The sequence below is a fragment of the Phaseolus vulgaris genome, chromosome 10, assembly GCF_000499845.2.
Source record: "Phaseolus vulgaris cultivar G19833 chromosome 10, P. vulgaris v2.0, whole genome shotgun sequence".
Classification (NCBI taxonomy): domain Eukaryota; kingdom Viridiplantae; phylum Streptophyta; class Magnoliopsida; order Fabales; family Fabaceae; genus Phaseolus; species Phaseolus vulgaris.
The window spans coordinates 39,990,862-40,015,828 of record NC_023750.2 but is presented as its reverse complement, the minus strand read 5'-3'; the positions used below and the strand labels follow the sequence as shown (position 1 = coordinate 40,015,828).

The window sequence follows — 24,967 nt, the reverse complement described above, 5'->3', positions numbered from 1 at the left end:
TTAAAATATATTATATTATTATAAATGGTATTATTTTACTATAAAAAAAATCATGAAATAGAAATTAATTTTTAAAAATCAAAATAATTAGTTTCAATAATAACTAAATTAAATAACATTTTAAAATTAAAAAAATTAATTTCTAAATTAATTTCTATTATTGTTAAATAGTTTCTAAATTAGTATCAATTAACAAATCATAGTTTTTACTACCAAATTTAAAAATTAAATAATTGATAGTTAAAACCTTAGTTGCTAAACTATTTAACAATAATAAAAACTAATTTATAAATCATTTTTTTTTTTAGTTTTTAAAATAATTTTTAATTTAGTTATTATTGTAATTAATTATTTTAGTATCTAAAAATTGATTTTTTTTCATGATTTTCTGTTTATTATTTGACGGTTTCAAAGAATTTGTTTAACCATCATTCACAAATTGATAATATTACTATAAAATTATTAAACAAAAATTAATTTAAAAAAAATAAATTATTATATCGATTAAATTATATATTATTTTAAAAATTAAAAAATTATGAATATTTAAATTAGTTTTTATTATTAATAAATAAATTTTAATAAATTAATTATTAATTAATAATAATTAATTATTTTTTATCTTTAAAATTAAATTTTATTTCATGATTTTTTTTACCTTGTAATATTTATGATTTTTGTTTATTAATCTTTCTACATTCTCAACACAGCATTGTGCAATGAGACTCAAAAGACTTCAAATAATCAAATCTCTACTTTCTTTTACATATTACATAGATATCACTCAAACACCCAATGCAAAACCCAACTTCTATACCTATAATTGCTGGTTTTTGACAAAAAAAATATTAAAATGTAGTAGGAATAGGATCACTTAGATACATGCATGCACACACTGTAGTTTATTAATCAGATCATATGTGGTAGTTTTCTAGCATGTTTTCAAACATGTTATAGAAGAATCGCGTTAAAGATGCGAAAAATCGCGTCTGAAATGTGAAACTGAACATACTTATTCATGTATTGACGTCGCAAACGGGAGATCCAAGGAGAGGAACCTGACCCACAAAACCTTTTCTCAGACCCATCAACACATCACACTTCACGTACAATCCATAATGTGCTGAGTTTATGTCACCAGCTTTCCACCTCAACCTTCCATACAACACAAGTTTCACAGCCACCACCCCATAAGTCTCGTCCATGACCAGTCCATTCGTGAGCTCCACCGACACGGGCACCGGCACGCCTCCGATCTCCGGCGACAGCGACACGGCGCTGTGTTTCTCCAGGAAGAGCGGGGGAAGCATGACATGCGGCGTGATGGGTTGGTTTCGGTAGGAAACGTAGGCTGAGAGCCTGTCAAAGGAAATGGAGACACGCTTGTTAGGGTTCCTTATGACGATGTTGAATTGCATGGAGATGGACATGAATGGCGGCGTTGTGGCGTTGAGGCCGTAGACAGCGGCGCTGGCCACCGTGAAACGTGGCTTGGAAGGGTGGTAGGCGAGCCACAGGATGAGGAGTATGATGCCAAGTAAGAGGACGAAAACGGTGATGCAAATGCAGTGTTCACGTTTGGGTGCATTGGGTTTGAAGCGAGAAGGTGTAGCTTTGTCCATGTTGTGGACTTGATGGTGGGGAACTTTGCCAGGGAAACGGTAGTGTGTGTAATGAGTAGGGTTATGATTGGGGTTAGAGTTAGGGTTAGGGTTAGGATTATTAGGGATACGGTTATGGTCTTCTTGATGGTGTATCTGCATTTCTGCCATGGGAGGAGTGGTTGATCTCTAGTTAAAGAGGTTGTGTGAGTGTTATGTGTATCATATGAATGTAGAAGTAACAGCTACAAATGGTGGAGGGTGTGGATATAAGTGATGAACAAGTGAAAAAGTGAAAGGAAATCCATGAGATGGAATAAGCAGGGAAACTTGGAATCAAAGCATAAGGGTTGTGTTTCTCTTTAAGTCTTTTTTTGGATCATATCATTGGTTGATTATTGATCACACTTTATGCTATGTGTTTTACTTTTATTTTTTCTGTTTTATGCCTTGCTTTGTCTTTATCCAACTTCTTTTCTTTATTTGCTTTTATCAACGTTAAGAAACCCTAAAGTTAACCATAAGAAGCATTTACATCTTTGTTAAAAAATGTTAGATAGCTAGTTAGGGAGTGCTCTTCGAACAAATAAATGATAATGAATTAGTTTAACATTATATACCTTAGAAATAGGGTAAATCGTAGTGAAATTATTTGTAAAGTATTTAGTTAGAAGTTATTAATTATGTGTCGTTTATTAAATTGAATAAACAAGTTAAACTTTAATTTGGATTTTATTAAATAAATACATTAAATTTTAATTTTAAAATTTGACATTAAAGATTGACATATAACTCGTTTATATATTATATGTTTAATTCTTTTAGAAATATGGTGTTATTTAAGCTTTATTGAGATGCTGACACACTTGTTTTAAAGAACAAAAATTATGTTGTATTAATTAATATTGAATTGCACTTATATAAAACACTAACTTTTTTTCTGATAAAAAAATACTAACTTCTTTTTTAATATATATGAATCATTTTTTCTGAGAATTTATACATATCTTTTAATAGTATATTAGTATTAAAATAAGTTTTAGATACTATATTGCTAAACTTGAAAAATAATTTAAGATTTTCATAAAAAAAAATGAAGTTAATTAAGTTATAAAGGAGTTAAACCATTTACACTCAAGCTTAGTATTCTCTTAATATATCAAACTCAATTTTCCAATTAAGATTGATTGCAATAGGTTATTTTACAAACAAATCTCAAGATTTGATTCGATCTAATTTGTTTACACCTTTTAAGTTAGAGAATATTCAATGTCAGATAATATTGAAAATATATTTTTTTTTACCACTAAGAAAAAATAAATAAATATGAACTATTTCAGGAATGATCTAACATTTTTACATTACAACTCCTTACAAAAGAGAGACCCCAAAACTCATAAAAAAACAACATAGATAACTAAAGGAAACGTCACAAATTCACCCACTCAAAACTATCAATGTTCTTGATAAAAAAAACAAACAAGTCCACGGATCATGACACCAATTAAAAAAAAAACAAGCAGAATCACATTTAGATGTTAACCAAGACCAAATCTTTAATTGAATCAAGAAAAAAATCTCAGAATGATCGAGCACTCCTCCTTTAAAGATGTGTTTATTCATATGTCTTCAAATCTCTTCAATAACTTCAATCCAAACACTTCCCCAAGCAACATTTACAGAGTTTGGAACGTTGCACAATTTAAAATGCAAAAAATATGAAATGGTATCATTATGATCAACTGACGTCACCCCAAGTCAATCATAACACAGGTTCCAAATTAACCAAGCAATTCTACATTCAAAAAATAAATGTCTTGTCGTCTCCTCTTCCTCCCCACACATACAACAAGACGTACTACCAACTTCAACCTCTCGTATAACCAAGTTAGCTTTAGTAGCGATCGAGTTACCCAACACCCTCCAAGCATTGTTGAAGACAAAGCCTTAATCTTCCAAAACGAAGCAAACAAAGATGAACAATCCCTTGTAAGAAATTATGTAAATTAATTTCTATAAAATGACTCACATGACTTAGAGTTTTGGGCTTTGGGCCCAAATATGATTTAATAATAATAATAATAGAATAAAGGGCTCATTGGTTAACATGAGAAATATATATCTGATGATATACCTAATGAAAAACCCACGTCGGATGGAGATTGGGAACGAAAAGGCTAACGGAATTGTTAAGAGATAGATTGGAAAGAAGGAGATTGCTAAGAGATAAATTGGGAAGAAGGAGATAAAGTAATTACTCAATTAGGATCACTCATGATCAAGGTAAGTGCCTATTCAGATTGTATGATTGTGTGAAAATCATAATATGATAAGATTTATATGTGAACATTATTGTATGTGTTTACGTTTATTCATGTTTTGATTTACATGTGGTATCAGATCCTCGTTGCTCATTTTTTGTGATTCTCCATTAATGTTTTTCCAAAATTTGAAGAACCCTAATTTTAAAAAATATTCCCAATTTAAGAATCCTAATTTAAAATTAGGGTTTATAAATTAAGGTTTCCATTCTCCCTAATTGTCCTAAACCATCAAAATTAAAGAACTCTAATTTTAATTAATCCCAATTGAAGAACCCTAATTTTTAAAATTAGGGTTTATGGATCAACGCCATTAACGGCGTAAAACCTTTTGAACCCAAACGCAAGAACGGTGGCTGCTGCTGCTGCGGCACGGTGGTTCGCGCAGAACGGTGGTTGCTGCTGCTGCAGCGCGGTGGTTCGCGCAGAACGGTGACTGCTGCGGTGTGGTGGTTCGCGTAGAACGGTGGCTGCTACTGCTGCGGCGCGGTGGTTTGCGCAGAATGGTGGCTGCTACTGCTGCGGCGCGGTGGTTCGCGCAGAACGGTGGCTCTTTGCGCGCGGTGGTTCGTGGCTGCGACGCGGAGGTTTCTGGACCCTTGACGTCGCGGTGGTTCGTGGCTTAGGGTCACCGTTGCTGGTTCATTACGTGGAGGTCTAGTTTTCTGGATTAGGGTTTCATGAGAAATGTGAAATGGGCTGAAATAGTTGACCCGTTTGGAATGACTCATTATTCATCAAAATTTAATTTAAGTTTTAATTCAAATTTTGTTATATTCTTCCCTGCACATTACGTTCCTTTTTTTTTTCATGCACCTATTATTGTGAATAGTATCATGTATCAACTAATTTTGGTTGCATTTGTGTTACGGGAAATTAAAAATAAAACAAAATAAAATAAAAATAAAAAAATAAAATAAAATTATGCATGTATGAAATTTTATTATTATGTTTAAATTATGCATTAAATTAAAGTTTTAATGAAATTTTGTTATGTTCATTAAATTAAAGTTTAATTAATTGATTGAAAGTGAGGAATGAAAAATTAATTTTCCACTTTATGTATTAAATTTTAAATTGAAATTTTGGAATTAATTACATGATAGATTTGTAATCACCAAAGTGATCAAATCTTTATGTTTTATTTAATTCCAAATTATGGATGAAATTTTATTTCAATTAATGATATTATTTATGGAATTATTTGTATGATAGATTTGTAATCACCAAAGTGATCAAATCTTTAAGTTCTATTTAATTCCAGATTATTGATAAATTTTATTTCAATTACCTATAGAATGAATGCTAAAAATTATTTAAATATGGGTAAATGAAAATTCGTTATTATAAGACATTTTTGGATCGCCCAAAGGTTGATTAGTTGTCCTTATGATTAATGGATATGATTGTTGGTAGTGAGTATGTGTTATTAGTTTTTGCTTGTATATCCAAAGATAACAAATGTTTCTAGTTAATGCATATATCTTGCCAAATAAAGTTAATACTATTAGCATCATTATGTTTTGTGTATTAATGAATCTCCCAAAGGAGAACATTAGTACACATAGAATGTTTTCTGAATCTATATTGTATGTTTAGTTTATGACTCAAAGTATTAATGTTAAGCATGTGTGATTGCAGTATCTGTTCCTGTAGCCTTACATTCGCAAGTTACGTCTGTTCCAGTCTTTAATGGTCTAAATTTTTCTGAATGGAGTGAAAAAGTCCAATTTCACTTAGGTGTATTGGATCTTGATTTGGCCATTCGAATCGAGAAACCTGCTGCTATTACTGATGATAGTAGCAATGAGGAGAAAGCTCATTATAGGGCTTGGGAAAAGTCAAACAGACTTAACCTAATGTTTATGCGGATGAGCATAGCAAACAATATTAAGTCTGCTCTTCCCGAAACTGAGAATGCAAAAGAATTCATGAAGTCTATGGAAGAGCGCTCACAAACAACTGATAAGTCTCTTGTTGAGACATTAATGAGTACATAAACCACCATTAATGCTTATTATGTATGTTTTGAATCAAACTTAACTGAAGTTCCACATAATTCTTGGTGGATTGATTCTGGATGCACAACTCATGTTTCTAACATGATGGAAGGATTCCTTTCAACCCGAACCATAAAGCCAAATGAAAAGTTTGTCTTCATGGGGAATAGAGAGAAGGTTCCAGTGGAAGCAGTCGGGACTTATCGTTTAATCCTTGACACTGGATTTTATTTAGACTTAATGGATACTTTTTATGTACCTAGTATATCTAGGAATTTAGTTTCATTGTCTAAACTTGATGTTGCCGGATAATCTTTTAAATTTGGGAATGGTTGTTTCAGTTTATATCAGCGTACCTATTTGATTGGATCTGGTACTCTTTATGATGGATTATATAGATTGAATCTCGATAATCTATATGCTGAAACTCTTATGACCTCGCATCATAATGTTGGCACTAAACGTAGTTTGGTGAATGAATGTTCTGCTTTCTTGTGGCACAAACGTTTGAGACATATTTCCAAAGAAAGGATGGAGAGATTAGTAAAGAATGAAATACTTCCAAGTTTGGATTTTACTGATCTGAATGTATGTGTGGATTGTATTAAAGGCAAACAAACAAAACACACAAAGAAGGGAGCCACAAGAAGTACTTAGCTTCTTGAAATTATACACACTGATGTATGTGGACCTTTTGATGCAAGTTCTTTCAATAAAGAAAGGTATTTTATCACCTTTATTGATGATTTTTCACGTTATGGTTATGTCTATTTACTGCATGAAAAATCGCAAGCGATGAATGCCTTGGAAGTTTATATAAATGAAGTGGAAAGGCAATTAGACAGAAAGGTGAAAATTTTTAGGTCAAATAGAGGTGGTGAAAATTATGGAAAGTATGATGAAAGTGGACAACACCCTGGTCCGTTTGTTAAGTTCCTTGAGAGACGTGGTATTTGTGCTCAATACACAATGCCAGGTACACCACAACAAAATGGTGTTTCAGAAAGGCGTAATCGAACCATAATGGATATGGTTAGGAGCATGTTAAGTAAGTCAACTGTACCTGTTTCATTGTGGATGTATGCTTTAAAAACTGCCATGTATCTGTTGAACAGGGTTCCTAGTAAGGCAGTTCAAAAGACACCTTTTGAATTGTGGACAGGAAGGAAACCCATTTTGAGACACCTGCATGTTTGGGGATGTCAGGCAGAAGTTAGAATATACAATCCGCAAGAGAAGAAATTGGATGCAAGAACAATCAGTGGATATTTCATTGGTTATCCAGCAAAGTCAAAAGGGTATATGTTTTACTGTCCTACCCATAACACAAGAATTGTTGAATCTGGAAATGCACGGTTCATTGAAAATGGTGAAACCAGTGGGAGTGATACTTCACAAAATGTGGAGATTAAGGAAGTTAGAGTACAAGTTCCTTTAACTAGTACCTTTACTTCAAGTATTGTTGTTCCTAATGTAGTTGAGTCACTCAACAATGAAGAAGAACAACAAATTAATGATCATGAAGTTAACAATGAACCTGTAGTAGCAGAACAACAAATTAATGATCATGAAGTTAACAATGAACCTGTAGTAGAACAACAACAAGAAATAGTGTTAAGAAGATCTCAAAGAGAAAGAAAGTCTGCTATTTCGAATGATTATGTGGTTTATCTACAAGAGTTAGAAAATGACTTAGGTATTGATAATGATCCAGTTTCATTTTCAGACGCCATCAAAGATGATAATTCTGATAAGTGGTTAGATGCCATGAAAGATGAGCTTAAATCAATGGCACAGAATGATGTATGGGACCTTATAGAATTGCCAGAAGGATGCAAGAGAGTCGGGTGTAAATGGGTCTTTAAGACTAAACGCGACTCTCGTGGCAATATCAAACGTTACAAGGCCCGACTTGTTGCCAAAGGTTTTACTCAAAAGGATGGCATTGATTATAAGGAAACATTTTCACCTGTTTCTAAGAAAGATTTCTTTAGAATTATCATGGCATTAGTAGCTCATTATGATCTTGAGTTGCATCAGATGGATGTCAAAACTGCCTTTCTGAATGGGGATTTAGAAGAGGATGTTTATATGGACCAACCAGTAGGGTTCATTGAAGAAGGAAAGGAACACATGGTGTGTAAACTTAAGAAATCAATATACGGGCTTAAACAAGCTTCTAGGCAATGGTATCTTAAGTTCAATGATACTATTGTGTCCTTTGGGTTTAAGGAAAACATCGTTGATCGGTGTATATACTTGAAGGTCAGTGGAAGCAAATTTATATTCCTGATTTTGTATGTTGATGATATCTTGCTTGCAACTAATGATCTTGGTCTATTAAGTGAGACTAAGAAGTTTCTCTCTAATAACTTTGAGATGAAAGATATGGGTGAGGCATACTATGTGATAGGAATTGAAATATTCCGTGACAGATCACAAGGATTGTTAAGTTTGTCTCAGAAAGCATATATTAATAAAGTTTTAGAGAGATTCAGAATGGATAAATGTTCGACATCTCCTGTTCCAATACAGAAAGGAGACAAATTTAGTCTCATGCAATGTCCAAAGAATGATTTGGAACGGAAACAGATGGAGAATATACCTTATGCATCTATTGTTGGGAGTTTAATGTATGCTCAAACTTGTACACGACCAGATATTAGTTTTGCAGTTGGTATGCTTGGAAGATACCAGAGTAATCCAGGATTGGATCATTGGAAAGCTGCAAAGAAAGTTTTAAGATACTTGCAAGGAACGAAGGATCACATGCTTACTTATAAAAGATCTGATCATCTTGAGGTGATTGGATATACATATTCAGATTTTGTTGGCTGTGTGGATACACGAAAGTCTACTTTTGGTTATGTGTATCTTTTAGCCGGAGGAGCGATTTCATGGAAAAGTGCGAAGCAGACAGACATTGTTGCATCCACCATGGAGGCTGAATTTGTGGCATGCTTTGAGGCCACAGTTCAGGCTAATTGGTTGCGGAATTTTGTTTCGGGACTTGGAATTGTTGACAGTATTGTCAAGCCGCTGAGAATTTATTGTGATAACTCTGCAACTGTCTTCTTTTCTAAAAATGACAAGTATTCCAAAGGTGCTAAACATATGGAATTGAAATACTTTACCGTTAAAGAAGAAGTTCAGAAACATAGAGTGTCAATAGAACATATTAGCATTGATCTTATGATTGCTGACCCTTTAACAAAAGGGTTACCGCCCAAAACATTTACTGGTCATGTTGTAAATATGGGCATTATGTCTACTAGTGAATGATGAATGTTGTTATTAATGCTTATTTGACACTCTGAGCTCATTGAATAAATAAAGTTTCTGAAATTTATGTTTTCTACTTTATGTATATGCATGTAAATTATGTTGTGGAAAACAAATTATGTTGTTATTGATGAAAATTGATGAAAATGACATTATGTTTGAACCTATTATGGATTTCTCATTATAAAGTCATATTAAGGAGAAATGATGATATAGTAGTACATGGAAGGAAATGTGTTGATTGAAATGACATGTAACCGTCATGACTCTTATTATTTTTGTATCCTTGATTTTGATTAATGACTTAGAGTTTGGGCTTCAGGCCCAAATATGATTTAATAATAATAATATAATAAAGGGTCCATTGGTTAACATGAGAAATATATATCTGATGATATACCTAATGAAAAATCCACGTCTGATGGAGATTGGGAACGAAAGGCTATAAGGTTCTGTCTCTGCAAATAATAGTTGTCTCACTATTAACCATCACGAAAGTGTGTGACAAGAACGGAATTGCTAAGAGATAGATTGGAAAGAAGGAGATAAAGTAATTACTCAATTAGGATCACTCATGGATCAAGGTAAGTGCCTATTCATTCTTGATTGTATGATTGTGTGAGAATCATAATATGATAAGATCTATATGTGAACATTATTGTATGTGTTCAATTTACGTTTATTCATGTTTTGATTTACATCCCTTTCACAACATCCTCTTAAAATATTATATGTCGAACAAACTGAAAACCCAAATGACACTCCATCCTTCCAAACCCAACAATTATCCTTACTCGAGACGAGTCATCTGCTTTGAAGCTCCTGAAGAAGCTAACATTCCTGAACTTTTTTCCAATTAAATAAACACCTTCTCCAAACAATGTCCCACTTCCAAGAATCATTATCCCAATTCCCAAAGGATTCTATATTTGCGTCTTTACTAATACTTAAGGAAAACAACCTCAGAAATCTACTCTTCAAATCTTCATTGCCCACCCAAACATCATCCCAGAAGAAGATATTTTTCCCGTTTCCCACATCTCATTCAACGCACTCCTCAAATCTCCTTGCCCACTCCTCCATACTCCAAATCCCCTTCAGATCTCTCCACCAAAGAGAATTCTTACTGTACATCCTACTCTCTTTCAGGCTTCTTCACCCTCCGTATTTATATTCAAAAATCTCTTTCCATAAACCTCCATTATCTGAGTGTAAACGCTAAATCCATTTCCCCAACAAAGCCATGTTGAATAATCTTAGATCTAGGATACCGAGATCTCCAACTTCCCGTGGTTCGCAAACCTTTTTCCAGAAAACCCAAACAATCTTCCTCCCTTTCGAATCCCATAGAAAACTCCTCTGTAATTTCACAATTTCCTTCAACGCCATAGAAGACATTTTATACAAAGAAACGTAGAACAATGATATTGATGAAAGCATGAACTTAGTCAAACAAATCCTCCCAACAAAAATCTATCTTTCCAACTACTCAATTTACTTTTTAATTCTATTTACCACACTGACGCGTCTCTCTTGTTGAAAACATGCATTAATTAACGTAAGCTTGTTTTAACTTGTAATTTTGAATTCAATTCAAATATTAAACACAAAAACTATGTTGAATAATTTGTTGTATACAGTGGTGAGTCTCTTATTAACACATAACGTTAATCTGCAATTACTTTTATATATGATGATTTATAGACAAATTAAAAATAAATTACCTTATACACATACTTGTATTAAACTATATATAAAGTATAGAGGTTTTAGGAGAGATTATAACAATAAAAGATAACATTTAGAAAAAAGGAAAATAAGAGGATAAAAAGAATATTTTTTTCCATAAATTAAAATTAACTAAAATTATGAAGAAGTTAATTTAATTTTATCTTCTTATTTGTATCTTTTAAAATTAATCGAATGTGTCATTTGTCTAAAAGTATATGGTGTCCCAAAATTGTTTCCCAATTTCTTCTTTCGCTTAGATTTCTGTAACTTTGAAAAATGATTATTACTAATCACTAATTTACACTACTAAAAAATATTAAATAAAAAGTAATTTTAAATATAAAAAATAATTAGTTACTATATTAATTAAATTAGATATTATTTTAGAGATTAAAATAATTATTGGTTTCTAAATTAGTTTCTATTATTTATTTGATAAATAATTTTTAAATTGGTATATAATTAGTTACCAAGATTTTAACTACTAATTATTTAGATTCTAAATTAGGTAGCAAAAAACTTAGTAACTAATTAGATACCAATTTAAAAATTATATGTCAATAATAGAAACTAATTTATAAATCAATAATTTTTTAGTCTCTAAAATATTATCTAATTTAGTCAATATAACAATTAATAATTAGGAAGAGCAACGATTGCCAAATGTGATCACGGTGAAACAGTTCCCTGAGGATTCATGAGAAGTCTGTTGGTATAAAGCAACAAATTATGCAGATTGTTGATATCTTAGGGAGTGGATCAAAACCCACAAAAGGAAACAAACTTTTTAATTGTAATCTCTATTCTGTCATGAACTATTTGTTTTGTAAAATATAGTAATTTTATCAGGATGCATGACTATGTAGAGAGTAGGTTGTAGAAGGATTGAGACACCCTTGAAGTGTTCCTTTTATTTTTAATTTAATTAATTATTTGCTGAAAAAAATATAACAATTAATTAATTTTTATCTTTAAAATTGATTTTTATTTAATGATTTTCTGGTAAGAAACTACATCAAAGAAATGTTAATCTAGTATATAGACTTGTTTTAGTTCTGGGCCAACATCTCCATATTTGTTTTTCACTACAATGAAAGAAAAAAGGAGATAAAATGTTTAATAAACACAAAATGTTATAGTCTAATTAGAGAAACGCAGAAAGGAAAAATAAACTCGACAGATATAATTCCAGAAAAAAAAATTATTGAGCATTCAAGGAGTCCAAACACCCAGTGAGAAATTAAAAATGGTAGGTAATTTAATTAGTAATGTGATATAATAAAAAAATTGAGAAAGATGAAAAATCTATTTGACAAATATCTTATAAATAGAAATGATAAGCCACATCAAAATAAATCATAATTTATCTTATCAGATTTTTATAACTAGTCTTTAGTCAAAACAATACACACAAAATATCTCCTAATACAACCAAAAATCCACACAACACATTTACAAGTCAAATTCCATCACTCACAAAAAACCATTCGAAATTGAACTTGCTTTTTACTAAACCTAAATGGCTACTAACCTGCAATACTTATTCATAACCTTAACAATCACTCTCTCGGTATGAGTAAATAATATTAATTTATGATCAAATTGACCTTACATTTCATTTAACTTTGGATGTTCTCTTATTTATAATACTTTTACTGACGAATAAATTGGACTCAATAAAATTCAACTATATCCTAATTTGTGTCTATCTTACTTTTCATTATTTATTAATGATGTGAGTATACTATAGATGATACTTAAGTGAAATTATGTTAAGATGCCTATATACCGGTATGGAATCAACTAACGACTATTCGATATCTCGGTAATAAATATTCTAAATTAGTGATTAATTTTATTATTTTAGAGAAGAAATTAATAAATTATTTTTTAAAATTATTTTTTTAAGCATATATGACATAGGTGTGAAAGTGGTGAAATATCACAATCTCACATACGCTGTGTTAACGAATTTCTGTTTGAGTTTTAGTTCATATAACATCTTCACGTGTAAGCACCACTGTCAGCATTATGGCTGCTTCTGTCATTCAATCTCAAAAGACAAACCAAACCTCATTAGATTGGAATTTTCTTATAATAAAAACCTTAAAATGGGAAACGGTAATGTTAAATGACCATTATGTTTTCTTCCATGATAAAATAACTTATGAATTGGTTTAGTTGTTATTCTATCACAAATTTTATAATAATTATTTATTGTTATTTTTTTTATGGCTAGATCATATATATAATTGGAAATATATAATTATTATACTCTTAAAGGAAGTTTGGCAATAGATAAATCTTTCGTACCCAGATATCATATCACTTTTAGGAATCGCGAATCCATAAAATGCTTCAAATCTATTTGGTTACTGAAGTGTATACACAAAATATTCACATGAGTTTTCTTGAATTCAAAAAGTATTATTCCTTGAGATACTCTCTCCATTTCTTTTTGTATGCCTTTCAATATTATTTTACAGGAATAAGAAATGTAATAAAAAAATTATTCTAATAAAATAGTTGTACAATTTCTTATTTTATATAAAAAGGATAAAAAAAATCAAAATAGAGGAATACGTTTTAAAAAAATCGGTGGCCTTTATTATAGGGTGTGTTATAGTTTGTCCATATTAAATAGTATGAATATATATTTTTATTAATAAGAAGAGAATTTTAAAAGTTTTTAATGATAAAAGGCAAATTTTTACTTGGTAATATTGAGTTAAAAATTCAGTAAAATAAACTGAATTAATTACTTTTACGCATACGGAATTATGTTATAAGTGTCTTACATTAGGAACCAAAGCGAGGATTTGATTTTTACCAAAAAATAATAATTTTATACCCCTTTACTGATTTAATAACAGTAATAAACATTTAACTTTAACTCAAAAAAGTTAAATAGTCATCTCTCTGTAATGCTTTTTGTGAAAAACTTCACTAAAAATCATTTATGGGAAACCTAATTTACTAATGTTATTTTTAGAAGATGGACCAAATCTAAACAAAAAATTATTTCTAGAAAAATAAAAATTCAGGCTACTTCTTCATGCATCTCTACATGTTTTTTCTGTCTCTCCTTGAAAATACATTTTTATCCTTCTTGTGTCACTTTCATAAAGTAGCTTCCGAATTATGTAATCTGAACACATTTAAAAAAAGACTTCCAGATTACATAATCCAGAAACTAAAAAGACTTTCGAATTACATAATTTGAAAATTAATCATGTATTTGACAAAAGGCTTCTAGATTATGTAATCAAAAAACTAATTACGAGTTTAAGAAAAGACTTCCAGATTATGTAATCCAAAATATTACAGAGATAATTTTGGAAATACAAAAATTTATGGAGGTGAGAGAATAATATATGGAGGTGCAGAAAGAAACAGTCAAAATTCAGTTCTACCGAACGCTCCTGATTTTTTTTACAAAAATATTAAGAGAATTAGGTCTGAAGCGGGCAATGATAAGAATAAGAAAGAGGAAAATTCTTCCTACACCCGGGTTTCTTTAACATGCACCCAATACATTTATAAATTTCAACTAGCTTTCATTCCGAAATGAAAATCTAGAATTAAGAAAATACATTATCCAAAATAAATGATTGTGTTCCAAATATAAAATTTTAAAATAAAGTTCGAAAATCAAAATTGCATTTCAGAAAAAGCAATTCCAAAATGAAAAAATAATCTCTATCCAAAAATTTCCGGAAAATAAAGCCAAGAAACGTATTTTAGAAAAGAGATTTGATAGTAAGTATTCTGTAAATCCAAATCGAAAAACATATTTAGATTTCATAGTAAGTATTCTAAAATTCAAATCCAAAAACATTTTTCAGAAAAGAGATTTCAAGATTATTTTGATTTGCACTCTATTTTATCTAAAGATACTTTTATCATTTCACGTCCAAATCAAAATCGGTTCATAGTAATTACCCAAGAAAGAATAGCCGAAGAAGGTGATGTGACTCGATCTTAACCCTTTTACAAATGTATGGACAAGATTAAATTGTCACGCTTCTGCATGATGTGCCCATTACTGCTAACGTGTCTTCAGTTCAATGTTTTACTTGTTAATTCGTTCCTAATCAGAGTTTGGATCATTGCCTCTTCCAGTCCCACATCATCCTAGACATTATGGTGTGTCCCACAAATGCACATTATTGATGCTTTTGCTGTGCAAGTCCATGTGCTGGTTTCATCAAGGACCACTCTTCAATATCAATGTATCCACAGCCGCAGCCAATAGCTATGAAAGTGCTTTCCATTAACATTCAGCTTTTCCGATCAACTGCGTTCCAATCTCTCTCATTAGAGACGAGGAAACTTGAAAGATAGACGAAAAAGAAAACTGTAGAACATGTACATGCAAGGGAACCGTACAGTATTAAAGCCATAATTTATATACTCTCCCAGGTTACCACCACCTTCCAAGTGGCACGGAGACTTACAGGTATGCAATCTTACCTTTCACACTTATACCTATGTATGGAGTAGAGTGAAAATTAACGTCAGTAATGGTTGCGAATTGAAATAGATGGGCAACTGCACCATGTGAGTTTAAAACAATGTTCAATAATCGAATGCAAAGAAAGATCATTCAACTGCAGAACCAGAGGTTCTCGAGGGAAATTTTTTCAAACTGAAACAAACTATGTAATTACAGACCTATATTAGTATTTAACCAAGAATTCATATACACAGGTAAAACCAAAATCGATCCCACTAAATATTACAAAATCCTAAATTTGCAAGTGGCAGTCCAAATATAAAGTCAGGAGGAAACACCTTAAGAATAAATACTGCCCTTTAGCTATCTCCCAACTGGCCTACTCTTACTTTGCCTAATGCTTCAAGATAAACAGATTTCACCAACACACACACACGCACACCAACCTACAGCTAATCCTTGTTGACGCAATCAGTGTTACAGTCAGCTGCAATTTAATACTACAGGCAACCTAAATAAATAAAAAAAACAAAAAAAAAACAACTTTATGAATCACCACCAGCATCAGCAACTGGATGATCATTGTGTACTTGGCGTACAAACTGCCCTTTGACCCGAGGCCGCTGTTCTGCCAGTCTCTTCCGGCTTTGATATCGAACCTTTACAAGAAATTAAGAGTTCTTATCAGTAAGTTCATCAGCAGAAGATAGTACAGGAGTTTCCAACCTAACTATAGCCATAGAAATAAATTTACCATAAATACTTTCAAAGTAAAGTAGCATTTTACTAACAATATCAGTGGAGGTTGTAATACCTTTTTCTCGAAGCATCGCTCTTTCCGCTTCAGTCGAAACTTGGTTAGAGCTGCTTCTCTTTGACTAGTGCGATGAGAATATGTGGCTCGAGACCCATCATAATTATGACAAACACTATCACTGAAACCTTCTGGGTTGTTCTTGGATACTATAGCTGAAGTAGCATGCCCATCATTTCCACTGTCCATGCTTCCATAAGCACTACTATTGACATGATATGAAGTATCATGGCATAAACTGTTACCAGTACTCTGATCAGCAGCAGGAGAATCATGCCTTGCCTGATCCAAATCAGTGTCTTCCTTTACATTTTGATTAAGACAAGGAGCAATATTGGAACAGTCATGATATTGGTCAGAGTTGTGACTTTCCGGATTGGACTGGGAGGAGGTACTTATGGGAAAGGAAGAACTCTCGTTCTGGCAGACTGGTTTCGAACTCCACACAGGATGAGTACCGCATGGTGCGGAGAACACAGAAGTGAGAACATTACCATGTCCCTTGGACTTAAGATCCGAAATAACCCCTGAAACAGGTAACATTCCACATTGACTGTTTGATAAATTTGGCTTAACTTGTCCATACTGATCAATAACTGTACTGATCATATTCTCCAGGTTTTTATTTGAGCCACCATACTGACAACAATTTCCAGAAGTAGTTCGAGACAATTTATGGGATTCGTGAGAATCCCAACTGGGGTTGTTTACTTCAGTTGATGTAATTGATGGTGTTTGAAAAAGAGGGTGCACCAATTTACTATTACTATACCTGCATATAGAAATTGTCACCCACAGTCAGAAAACTTGTGTAATCGCTAAGAAATGCCAGTTGATTTTTTTAGAGGATCACTAGGAAAGATAATTTAGAATGAAAAACTGGGTACTGATGTCTCATCATCCAAGGATGAAAGCTTAAACGTAGCCTTTAATTTTGGCTGCAGGGAGTTGGGGGAACCATAAGGTGCAGAAGTTTCATATTTAACAAAAGAGGGACCAACCTGTATAGTTTAAGAAAGAGATGATTTGATTTTACCATGAATTGGATCCTTCCATGAGATTATAATAGATTATAGGCTCTCAAAATTATGTTTCACTCCAAATCACCATTTGTTCAGTTTTCACTAATGTTAATATAGAACAGCATAACCAAAACTGACAAAATACATGAAAGAACATGAGAGAAATAATATAACAGAACTCCACAAAGAACTTCCTTCCACTGATCAAAATTAGTTTCTTAGGGTAGAAAGATTTTGGAAAGATTTTACAGAATCTGGTATTGGTAGATATCATTTAAAGAACTAAAAAAGTCACAAGAAAACACAGAACTCACCAAGAAAATGCAGAGTTGTGTGAATGGTTCAATCTTTGAGATTCCTCAGTTGCTTCGCTTGCTTGTTTACATGAGCTTCCAGGAAAATCACTTCTTAAAGAAAGTTCCAATTGCGTAACACCATCAAACATGGTTGTATTACCACCATTGAGATTACAGTTTTCATCAGGGTGCTTTGGAAGATTTCCAAATGTAGCAATCAAGTCAATAGCTCCTTTAATTGGTTTCACCCGTTCATCACTCCATTCATGCAACTCAGTACTAATATTAGAATCTCCTATGCCTAAATCATATTTTAAGATTTCAACCTCAATTTCAGTATCAGCACAGCAATGGTCTTGTTCTAGCCTTAGATCCGTCGATTCAAAAGTTTTGTCGCACCTTGCAGTGTCTGATACAATTGTAATTGATTTATCTGTATTAAATGTTTTAACGGATAACACAACAGTCAATACATTAAAACAAGATAAAAACATATTCTTATCCAAGTGTTAAACAAAATTCGTATACCTCTTGTTTCATTATTAATCTTCGCTGATTCACTTTCAAATCTGGCAAACTTTTCATGCTTCACCAAATCAATTTTCTTCTGTTTAGAATTTTTCAGCTGGGGCATGTCCTGCATAGTTTCCACGTATGTACTATAAACTTCCAAAATTGGCAAGGTACAAGTGCTCGACAAGATATTTTCTATGTGAAATTTCAGAAGCAAAACTAATCTAGAAAGGATATTTTCTTCAAGCGAAGTGGTTTTGTAAATGAATTGTGCAATAGTTTTAGGTTGCATGTCTTTATATGTCACTCAATCCATGCAGAGTGAAAATTGTAGAAAGAATTTCAGATATAAAATATAATTAAATTAAAAGTCAATCACTTCACACTCAACAAACCAAACTCTAAGAAAATTGACATATGTAAGAATCACATTAGAAGACAAATTTGGCAAAATTGAGGCAGCGAAACTTACTTGAGTCTCACTTACTCTCTCACTGCATTCGTTGTTTTTCTTAGAGGAAGCCACAGAACCACTGGATTTATTGCTTGCAGAGTTATCCTCGGAGGCAGTTTTAAGATTTGTTGGTGAAAAAGTTGTATTTTGAGTAGGAGCGCTACTCTGAATAAATAGTATACGGCAGAGAGAGGAAAGAAAAAAGGAACAAGTAAATATATGCTAAAAGAGCAAGCAATTATAAAAGAAGAAAATAATACAAAAAATCTCTATAAAAAGATTGAAAAATATGCCATACAGCGTGCCTTCTCCATACATGTTGCCACAAGTTCACGAGTTCATTCCTCCGAATAGGTTTTATAAGAAAATCAACTGCCCCTTTTAGCATGCATTTCAACACCATGCTTACAGAATCATGAGAAGACATCACTGCACAGCGATGAGAATAAACCTGAGCCCATTAGCCATTTCTGTCTAACATTGAGACTAAAAATACAAATACAAAGTAAAATGACAACATACTTATGACAGGAATGTTTTTACAAATTTCATGCCCCATGATTAAAGAAAGAAGTGCAAATCCAGATATTGCTGGCAGATCCACTTCAGTTATTATAAGATCTAGCTCAGACGCCTTCTTCTTCAACAATTCCCATGCCTTTAATCCGTCTGGAACCGCGATAACTACATGGAAAAGAAAATTATCATTAAGTTATAAAGCACGAAAACAATAATGTCATGCTGAAATTGGATCGTCAATAATGTTTTCCATTATCAGTTTCTTGAAAAAATAAATTGTTTGATATTCAAACCAAATATATATATATATATATATATATATATATACACATATATATGTGTGTATATATTACATGTATGTATTACATGTATGCATATATGTATATGTATTATATGTATGTATATGTATTATATGTATGTATATGTATTACACAATAAACGTTACCAGACTTTCCTTACAAATGTATCTCCCAAATATACAATGTAAATAAATACATTATTTGAAACGAAACGGATTGAAATGAAAAAAATTGGATTATTCATTTTTTGTTCAAAGGATGGAGACAAACTGGGTACCAAGAATTTATAACAACTCACTTACTACACTGCTTTAACCGACAGACCTATACCCCTTGATAAACAAATTTACTTCTACTAAAAAAAAAATTACAGTGGGAGTCAAGATTTTAAATTGCGGTTACAGTTGCAGTTTCATCGTGTTTATTGATACTGCGGAAAATTGCCGATGCTTCTACTGTTGTGGCCATGTACACTCGTGAACTTGCACAGGGTTGTGGCCTTTTTTTAAAACTTTGGTCAAGGTAATCACGTTTATTGCGTTTTCTTTTATAACAAAACACTCTAAACATAACGACGAATAAGTCTATATATGAATGAAAACAGAGATTCTCATTTTTTATGCACTCAGGTCATAATTCATCATGACTGCAAAAGCTTATTACAAATTCTGAGGAAAAAAAAACAGCAACACATTGACCAACGTATATATGACGTTGCCCGGATCCAACAGGTGGAAAATTAAATAAAAGTATTCTCTGGATACCACCGCTGTTATACACGTAACCTAATTCCATAGACCATAATCAAAACGGTAGAACAGAAGTAAAATTTTCGCAAACGAAAGGCAACTAATATAATGCCACAAACATCATCCAGAAGAAAACGACACAAACAGGGAAATCGACAACAAGTTCTTCCGAATTAAGAAGAAGAAACAAAACCTGTGTAACTGCATTTGCGAAGAAGCGCGGCGATGATTTGTCGAGTGGAATGATCAGCTTCCACAAGCAGCACTCTAAGCACCATCCGCGGTAGAAACCTCTCCCACAGAACCACTTCTGCAGAGCGATTATTGTTGTCCGTCCCGTGCTCTTGCATCGTACCACTCAACTCAGCCATTCTCGAACAACAGCATGCTCATTCCACGACCAAAGAGAAAAACCCTAATCGGTTACGACGAGGAAGAAGAAGAAAACAGAGTAAGTGAAATTGATCTCGTCACAGTCGTCGTCTTCAGGAGCAACAATAACAATAATAATAATAATAAACCCTTCTTCTTCTTCTTTAGTTGCTTCCGATTCTGATTCACTGGTGACCAGCTTTCTCCCACAACCGCGAAAATCGTCAAAAATATCTTCCCACCAAAATCTCCATCTCTCTCGGTAGATCATCAAAAGGTGGATCGCTGCTCCATGATGACGTGGCGCAGTGTCCGCCATCCATTACTTTAATATGAAGCGCTTGAGGTGATATTCAGCCACACGTGGGGTCCACCTAATGGACACTTGTCATCCTTATGTCTTCTCTTAGGGCCGATATTTTGCTGTACAGTAATAGCTGGTATTATTTTACAATACTCTGATCTTGTGGTCGAAACACTGACACGTGGAGTCACCCAGATTTAATCTATTTGTTTTTTCATGCCTTCCTTTTTGTTTGTAAGTCCAGTCGGTCTGATACGTTATCCATTCTCATTTTATTTTATTTTCATTTTAGTAAAAGTATTCTAATTTAAGTAAAAATAAATTTAAGAAAAAATACGTGAAAAGATAAAATTGTTGAGAAGTAACTTTAGGTTTAATTCTTTTTTACAAAACTGAGTTTGGTAAGATATGAATTATTCTTATTTATGTACTATAAATTAGTTTATTTGTAAATAATGTAGTCTGTAATATTTTTTGTCACAGTTAAAACATATACATCTCGTGTGTACTATATATAAGTGAGTATCTAACAACAATTTGATAGCTAGTGAAAATAAAATTCAAAAACTAAAATGTTAAGAATTTAGGAAATGAAAGAATAAGAAAAATAAAATAAAATGAAAACACTTATTTCCTTTCTTATGGTAAAATAAAATAAGGACATTATTGAGAGATGAGAAAGAGTGACATAAACTAAAATATTGAGTGAAATAGCTTTTGTGGACTTAAAAATTACAAAAGTATTGGTTGATTGATATCAAAAATATTTTGTTTCTACTATTATAAGTACTGGGTGATTAATATAATTCTTTTTTATGGATCCTTTAATTAGTTTTGTAATAACTTTTTTTGTGTGAATGTGTTAAAAGGATGGTTAATAAAAGTCACAATTATAATCGAAGTGACATCATGGGGTTCTTATTCAAGATTAATTTATACGAGATTCATTTGTTACTATTTTACTAGCATTGTAATAAATTAATCTTCCATTAGGATGTTTCAAGTGAGATATATAAGAGGTATTCAGTATTAATAAGTCATAAACAATTAATATAAGATGAGGATATTACATCTAACCTAAAATATTAATGTAATAGTTTTCTAAGTATTCTTCTTTATATATTATCTAACTATTTTATTTGTAATTAAGGTAAGACTTTTTAACTCATATTTGGATTCTTAAATTATCTTTTAACACTCATATTTGCCTTCATCTCAATCGATCATCAAGATAAACTTGACTTTAATATTACTATTAGAATATTTTAAAAGGTGACATTGTTTGTCTTACATTTTTTAACATCTCCTTGATCCAAACAAAGCCTCAATGTTCTATTAGAAAATTATATAATGTAAATTAATTATATAATGTAACTAATGTGAAATAGATTTTGGGTCTTAGACCTAATTGTGATTTAATAAAATATTAAAGATAAGGGTGGTACATTAAAAGAAATGTCTTGATTAATCGACATATGACCCATTACTCTTATCATTTCTCTATCCTTAATTTTGATTGATGATAAAACCAATCTATGTAAGACTTTTAATGCACATTATGATTTATGTAATGGAAGGAGAGGGTTGCATAGAATACATAGAAGATTTGATAGGGTTTTATGTAATGGAGTGTGTCTGGATGAATGTGATTCTTGTACTTATCAGGCTCTTGTTAAAAATTGTTCTGATCATTCCTCTATTCTTGCTAGTAATTCTTTGCGGAAGGTTATCAATTTTCGTTTCTTTTCGATGTGTGGCTTTAGGACACTTCGTGCCTGAAGCTTATTCATGATTCTTAGGCTAATAAGGTTGTTGGTTGTCCTATGTTTATCTTGCAACATAAGTTAAAAAGGTTGAAACTTGAGCTTCGAGACTGGAATAAAAATTCTTTTGGTAATGTTTACGATGCAGTTCTTCTTTAGCAGGGTATCCTTCTTGGTATTCAAAAAAACTTAGAGACTGCTAGTTTGTCTGATAGTGATGGACTTCTCTGTCAAGAAAAGATTGCTAAGGAGGAGCTTGATCATGCTCTTCATTGTCAATATTTGTTTTTGGAAAGAAAGGACTAAGATGTCATGGTTTAAGGATGGAGATCGAAATACTGTTTTTTTCCATGCTGTGGTCAAAAGGAGAAATAATTCTAGTGGCTTGGATCTTTGACCTTGGTTTCTTCATGTTTTAATGTGCCATATTAGATCCTTTCATAAAATATGAATATCATGTATACAAATCGAAGTATTTTGTAATATAATCATAGCATTTATGTGATATAATAAGGGATATTGCGCAAATAAAATCAGATCATTTAAGGGATATAACAAGGAATATTACGCAAGAGAATCAGAGCATTTAAGTGATATAATAAGGGATATTGTGTAAGAGAATTAGAGTGTTTGAGGAGGTGGGTTCCTCGTGCATTAAAAACACATTAATTACGTTGTGACGAGATTACTTATTTCTAACATTATTTTAACAAGATCATCGAATTGGATATAGGCTCACTTTACTGCATTTTGGACCTGTTCTGTTGGCTTCATTAGGCTACTTGATGGGTCAGTCTACTCGACCTAATTCCTAGCGGTCCCGAAATGACGTGCTCAGCTTAGACCATGAGCTACCAGAATGGAGGAGGTCGGCATGCTCGCCTAGACCTCAAGCTACCAAAATGGAGGAGGTAGACATGTTTGGTCGACTTCATCGGATTACCTGATGAGTCGATCTACTAAATCTAGTTCTTAATTGATGTGATTCCAATAGCCACATAGAACAAGATTCTTGACACTTTGAGGAATCACCTTGAGCTGGAAAATGTAGAGGCACTTTCTTAGAAGTTGGATCATAGTTCTAAGATCAAGAACTCACCAAAACAAGTACCAAATCCCAAACTCATTTGGATGAACCAAATATTGTCAAATTGAATCAACAAAGGAGAAGGAAAAGAACAAACCGAACAGAATTGAACTTCAAAACAAAAGAACCGAACAGAATTTAAAAACTAAACAGAAAATAGGTGCTGGAAAATTAAAGGAACCGAAACAAAAACAACTCAAAACTCAAGGCAATAAGAACAAATTGAAGAAGAAGAAAGGAAGGAGAAGAGAATGCTCATGAAGATGGAGGAATGGTTGGATGATCACGCCACTAGAAGAATGGATGCTCCTAGATGAGTGTGGAAGCCGCCACTTGAGGAAACCATGGTCCTTCAAGATAAGACTAGAAAAGAAGCTCAAAGCTCTCCAAATGCTCACTCCAATTTTGAGTATAGTTTCTTTAGATAAAATTCAAATCTGAATTGTGAATGACCTAAGCCCTCCTTTTATAGGAGCAAGGGCTGGTCATGAAGCTTACAAAACAAGCTAACCAAAAGTCCCTTGCATGCTACTCACTTCTAGCACCTAAAGTGAAGCATGAAGAGTCACCTTCTAGAAAATTCTAAACTAATGCCTAAAGATGCTTTTACAAAAGAGGTATCTAAGGTTTCCCTCTAAGCACCTTTCCTAAAAACTATGTATTTAAACATTCTATATTATTTACAAATTTATAAAAGAAACTATAAAGAGAGATATTTAAATGAAGCCTATTCTTGAAAGCTTGTAGACTTCTTTGGCTTTATGGCTTGATCCTCTCTTTATTTTATGTCTTCTTTTTAATTTTGAAAAGACTAGAAGGAAGAACTTCAAATGTGTAGGTGAATGACCTCTCCCTTCATTAATAAAAGCCTTCTTTATTTGATTCTCATCATACTCCTCGAGTTGGAGAGAATTCGTCCACGAATTCTGAATCCCTGCATATAACAAAGTCAGTTTAGTTTTACAAGTAAAAGTAGAAGAAAAAGGCAAACATGACTTAGTTTTTGTAAACAATGGGATTTCAGAAAAGGAGGTTCTATAAATCGACCAAGTTGGAAAAATTTGTTTGGGAATGATGATATCTTTTGGAAAAAGGCCTCTTAAGTGGTGAAAACCATTAGGAGGTATGAAATCATCCCTAACACTTTTTAACCAAGATGGTGTTGAAATAGAAACCTTGGGTAATGAAAAAGATAAGGAAGGAAAACACCTTGGAGGTGAAAGGATAAGACTCATGTCAACTTGGCTTTCTTTGTCTTTTTCATTTTTACGTGAGGGAGGTGGGTGAGGTAGGTCTTGTTTTACCTTGTTTGTCATTAAGGTTTTTTGTGGACAATGAAGAGCTATGTGCCCAAAACCTAAACATTTAAAACATTTTATATTGG

The 24,967-nt window shown here is 32.4% G+C and overlaps 3 protein-coding genes and 2 long non-coding RNA genes across 12 annotated transcripts; 2 read left to right on the top strand and 3 right to left on the bottom strand.

The window, feature by feature from the left end:
* Nucleotides 1-712: 712 nt before the first annotated feature.
* On the bottom strand, nt 713-1,910 carry LOC137819499 (NDR1/HIN1-like protein 12). The gene has a single exon (XM_068623372.1). It carries the CDS (start codon nt 1,770-1,772, stop codon nt 1,017-1,019), a length of 756 nt encoding a protein of 251 aa, XP_068479473.1. The 5' UTR covers nt 1,773-1,910; the 3' UTR covers nt 713-1,016.
* Nucleotides 1,911-5,244: 3,334 nt separating this feature from the next.
* Nucleotides 5,245-5,922, top strand: LOC137818054 (uncharacterized). Its single transcript, XM_068621276.1, has 2 exons — nt 5,245-5,248; nt 5,564-5,922. Exons 1-2 carry the CDS (start codon nt 5,245-5,247, stop codon nt 5,920-5,922), a joined length of 363 nt encoding a protein of 120 aa, XP_068477377.1.
* Nucleotides 5,923-15,197: 9,275 nt separating this feature from the next.
* On the bottom strand, nt 15,198-15,451 carry LOC137819757 (uncharacterized). Its single transcript, XR_011082386.1, has 2 exons — nt 15,325-15,451; nt 15,198-15,232 (listed from the first exon to the last, which is right to left on the bottom strand). It is a non-coding gene; the product is annotated as an uncharacterized lncRNA (long non-coding RNA).
* Nucleotides 15,452-15,910: 459 nt separating this feature from the next.
* LOC137819755 (two-component response regulator-like APRR9) lies at nt 15,911-20,753 on the bottom strand. 8 transcript variants are annotated; one of them, XM_068623731.1, is made up of 9 exons: nt 20,579-20,753; nt 20,251-20,472; nt 19,013-19,174; nt 18,789-18,919; nt 18,509-18,655; nt 18,052-18,160; nt 17,542-17,956; nt 16,206-16,977; nt 15,911-16,050 (listed from the first exon to the last, which is right to left on the bottom strand). In XM_068623731.1, exons 2-9 carry the CDS (start codon nt 20,426-20,428, stop codon nt 15,937-15,939), a joined length of 2,028 nt encoding a protein of 675 aa, XP_068479832.1. In that variant the 5' UTR covers nt 20,429-20,472; nt 20,579-20,753; the 3' UTR covers nt 15,911-15,936. The 8 variants fall into 8 exon arrangements, with proteins under 8 accessions (XP_068479832.1, XP_068479835.1, XP_068479833.1 ...); XM_068623734.1 differs by having other exon boundaries at nt 17,542-17,932; nt 20,579-20,731; XM_068623732.1 differs by having other exon boundaries at nt 18,524-18,655; nt 20,579-20,731.
* Nucleotides 16,568-17,273, top strand: LOC137819756 (uncharacterized). The gene is made up of 2 exons (XR_011082385.1): nt 16,568-16,741; nt 16,824-17,273. It is a non-coding gene; the product is annotated as an uncharacterized lncRNA (long non-coding RNA).
* Nucleotides 20,754-24,967: the final 4,214 nt, after the last annotated feature.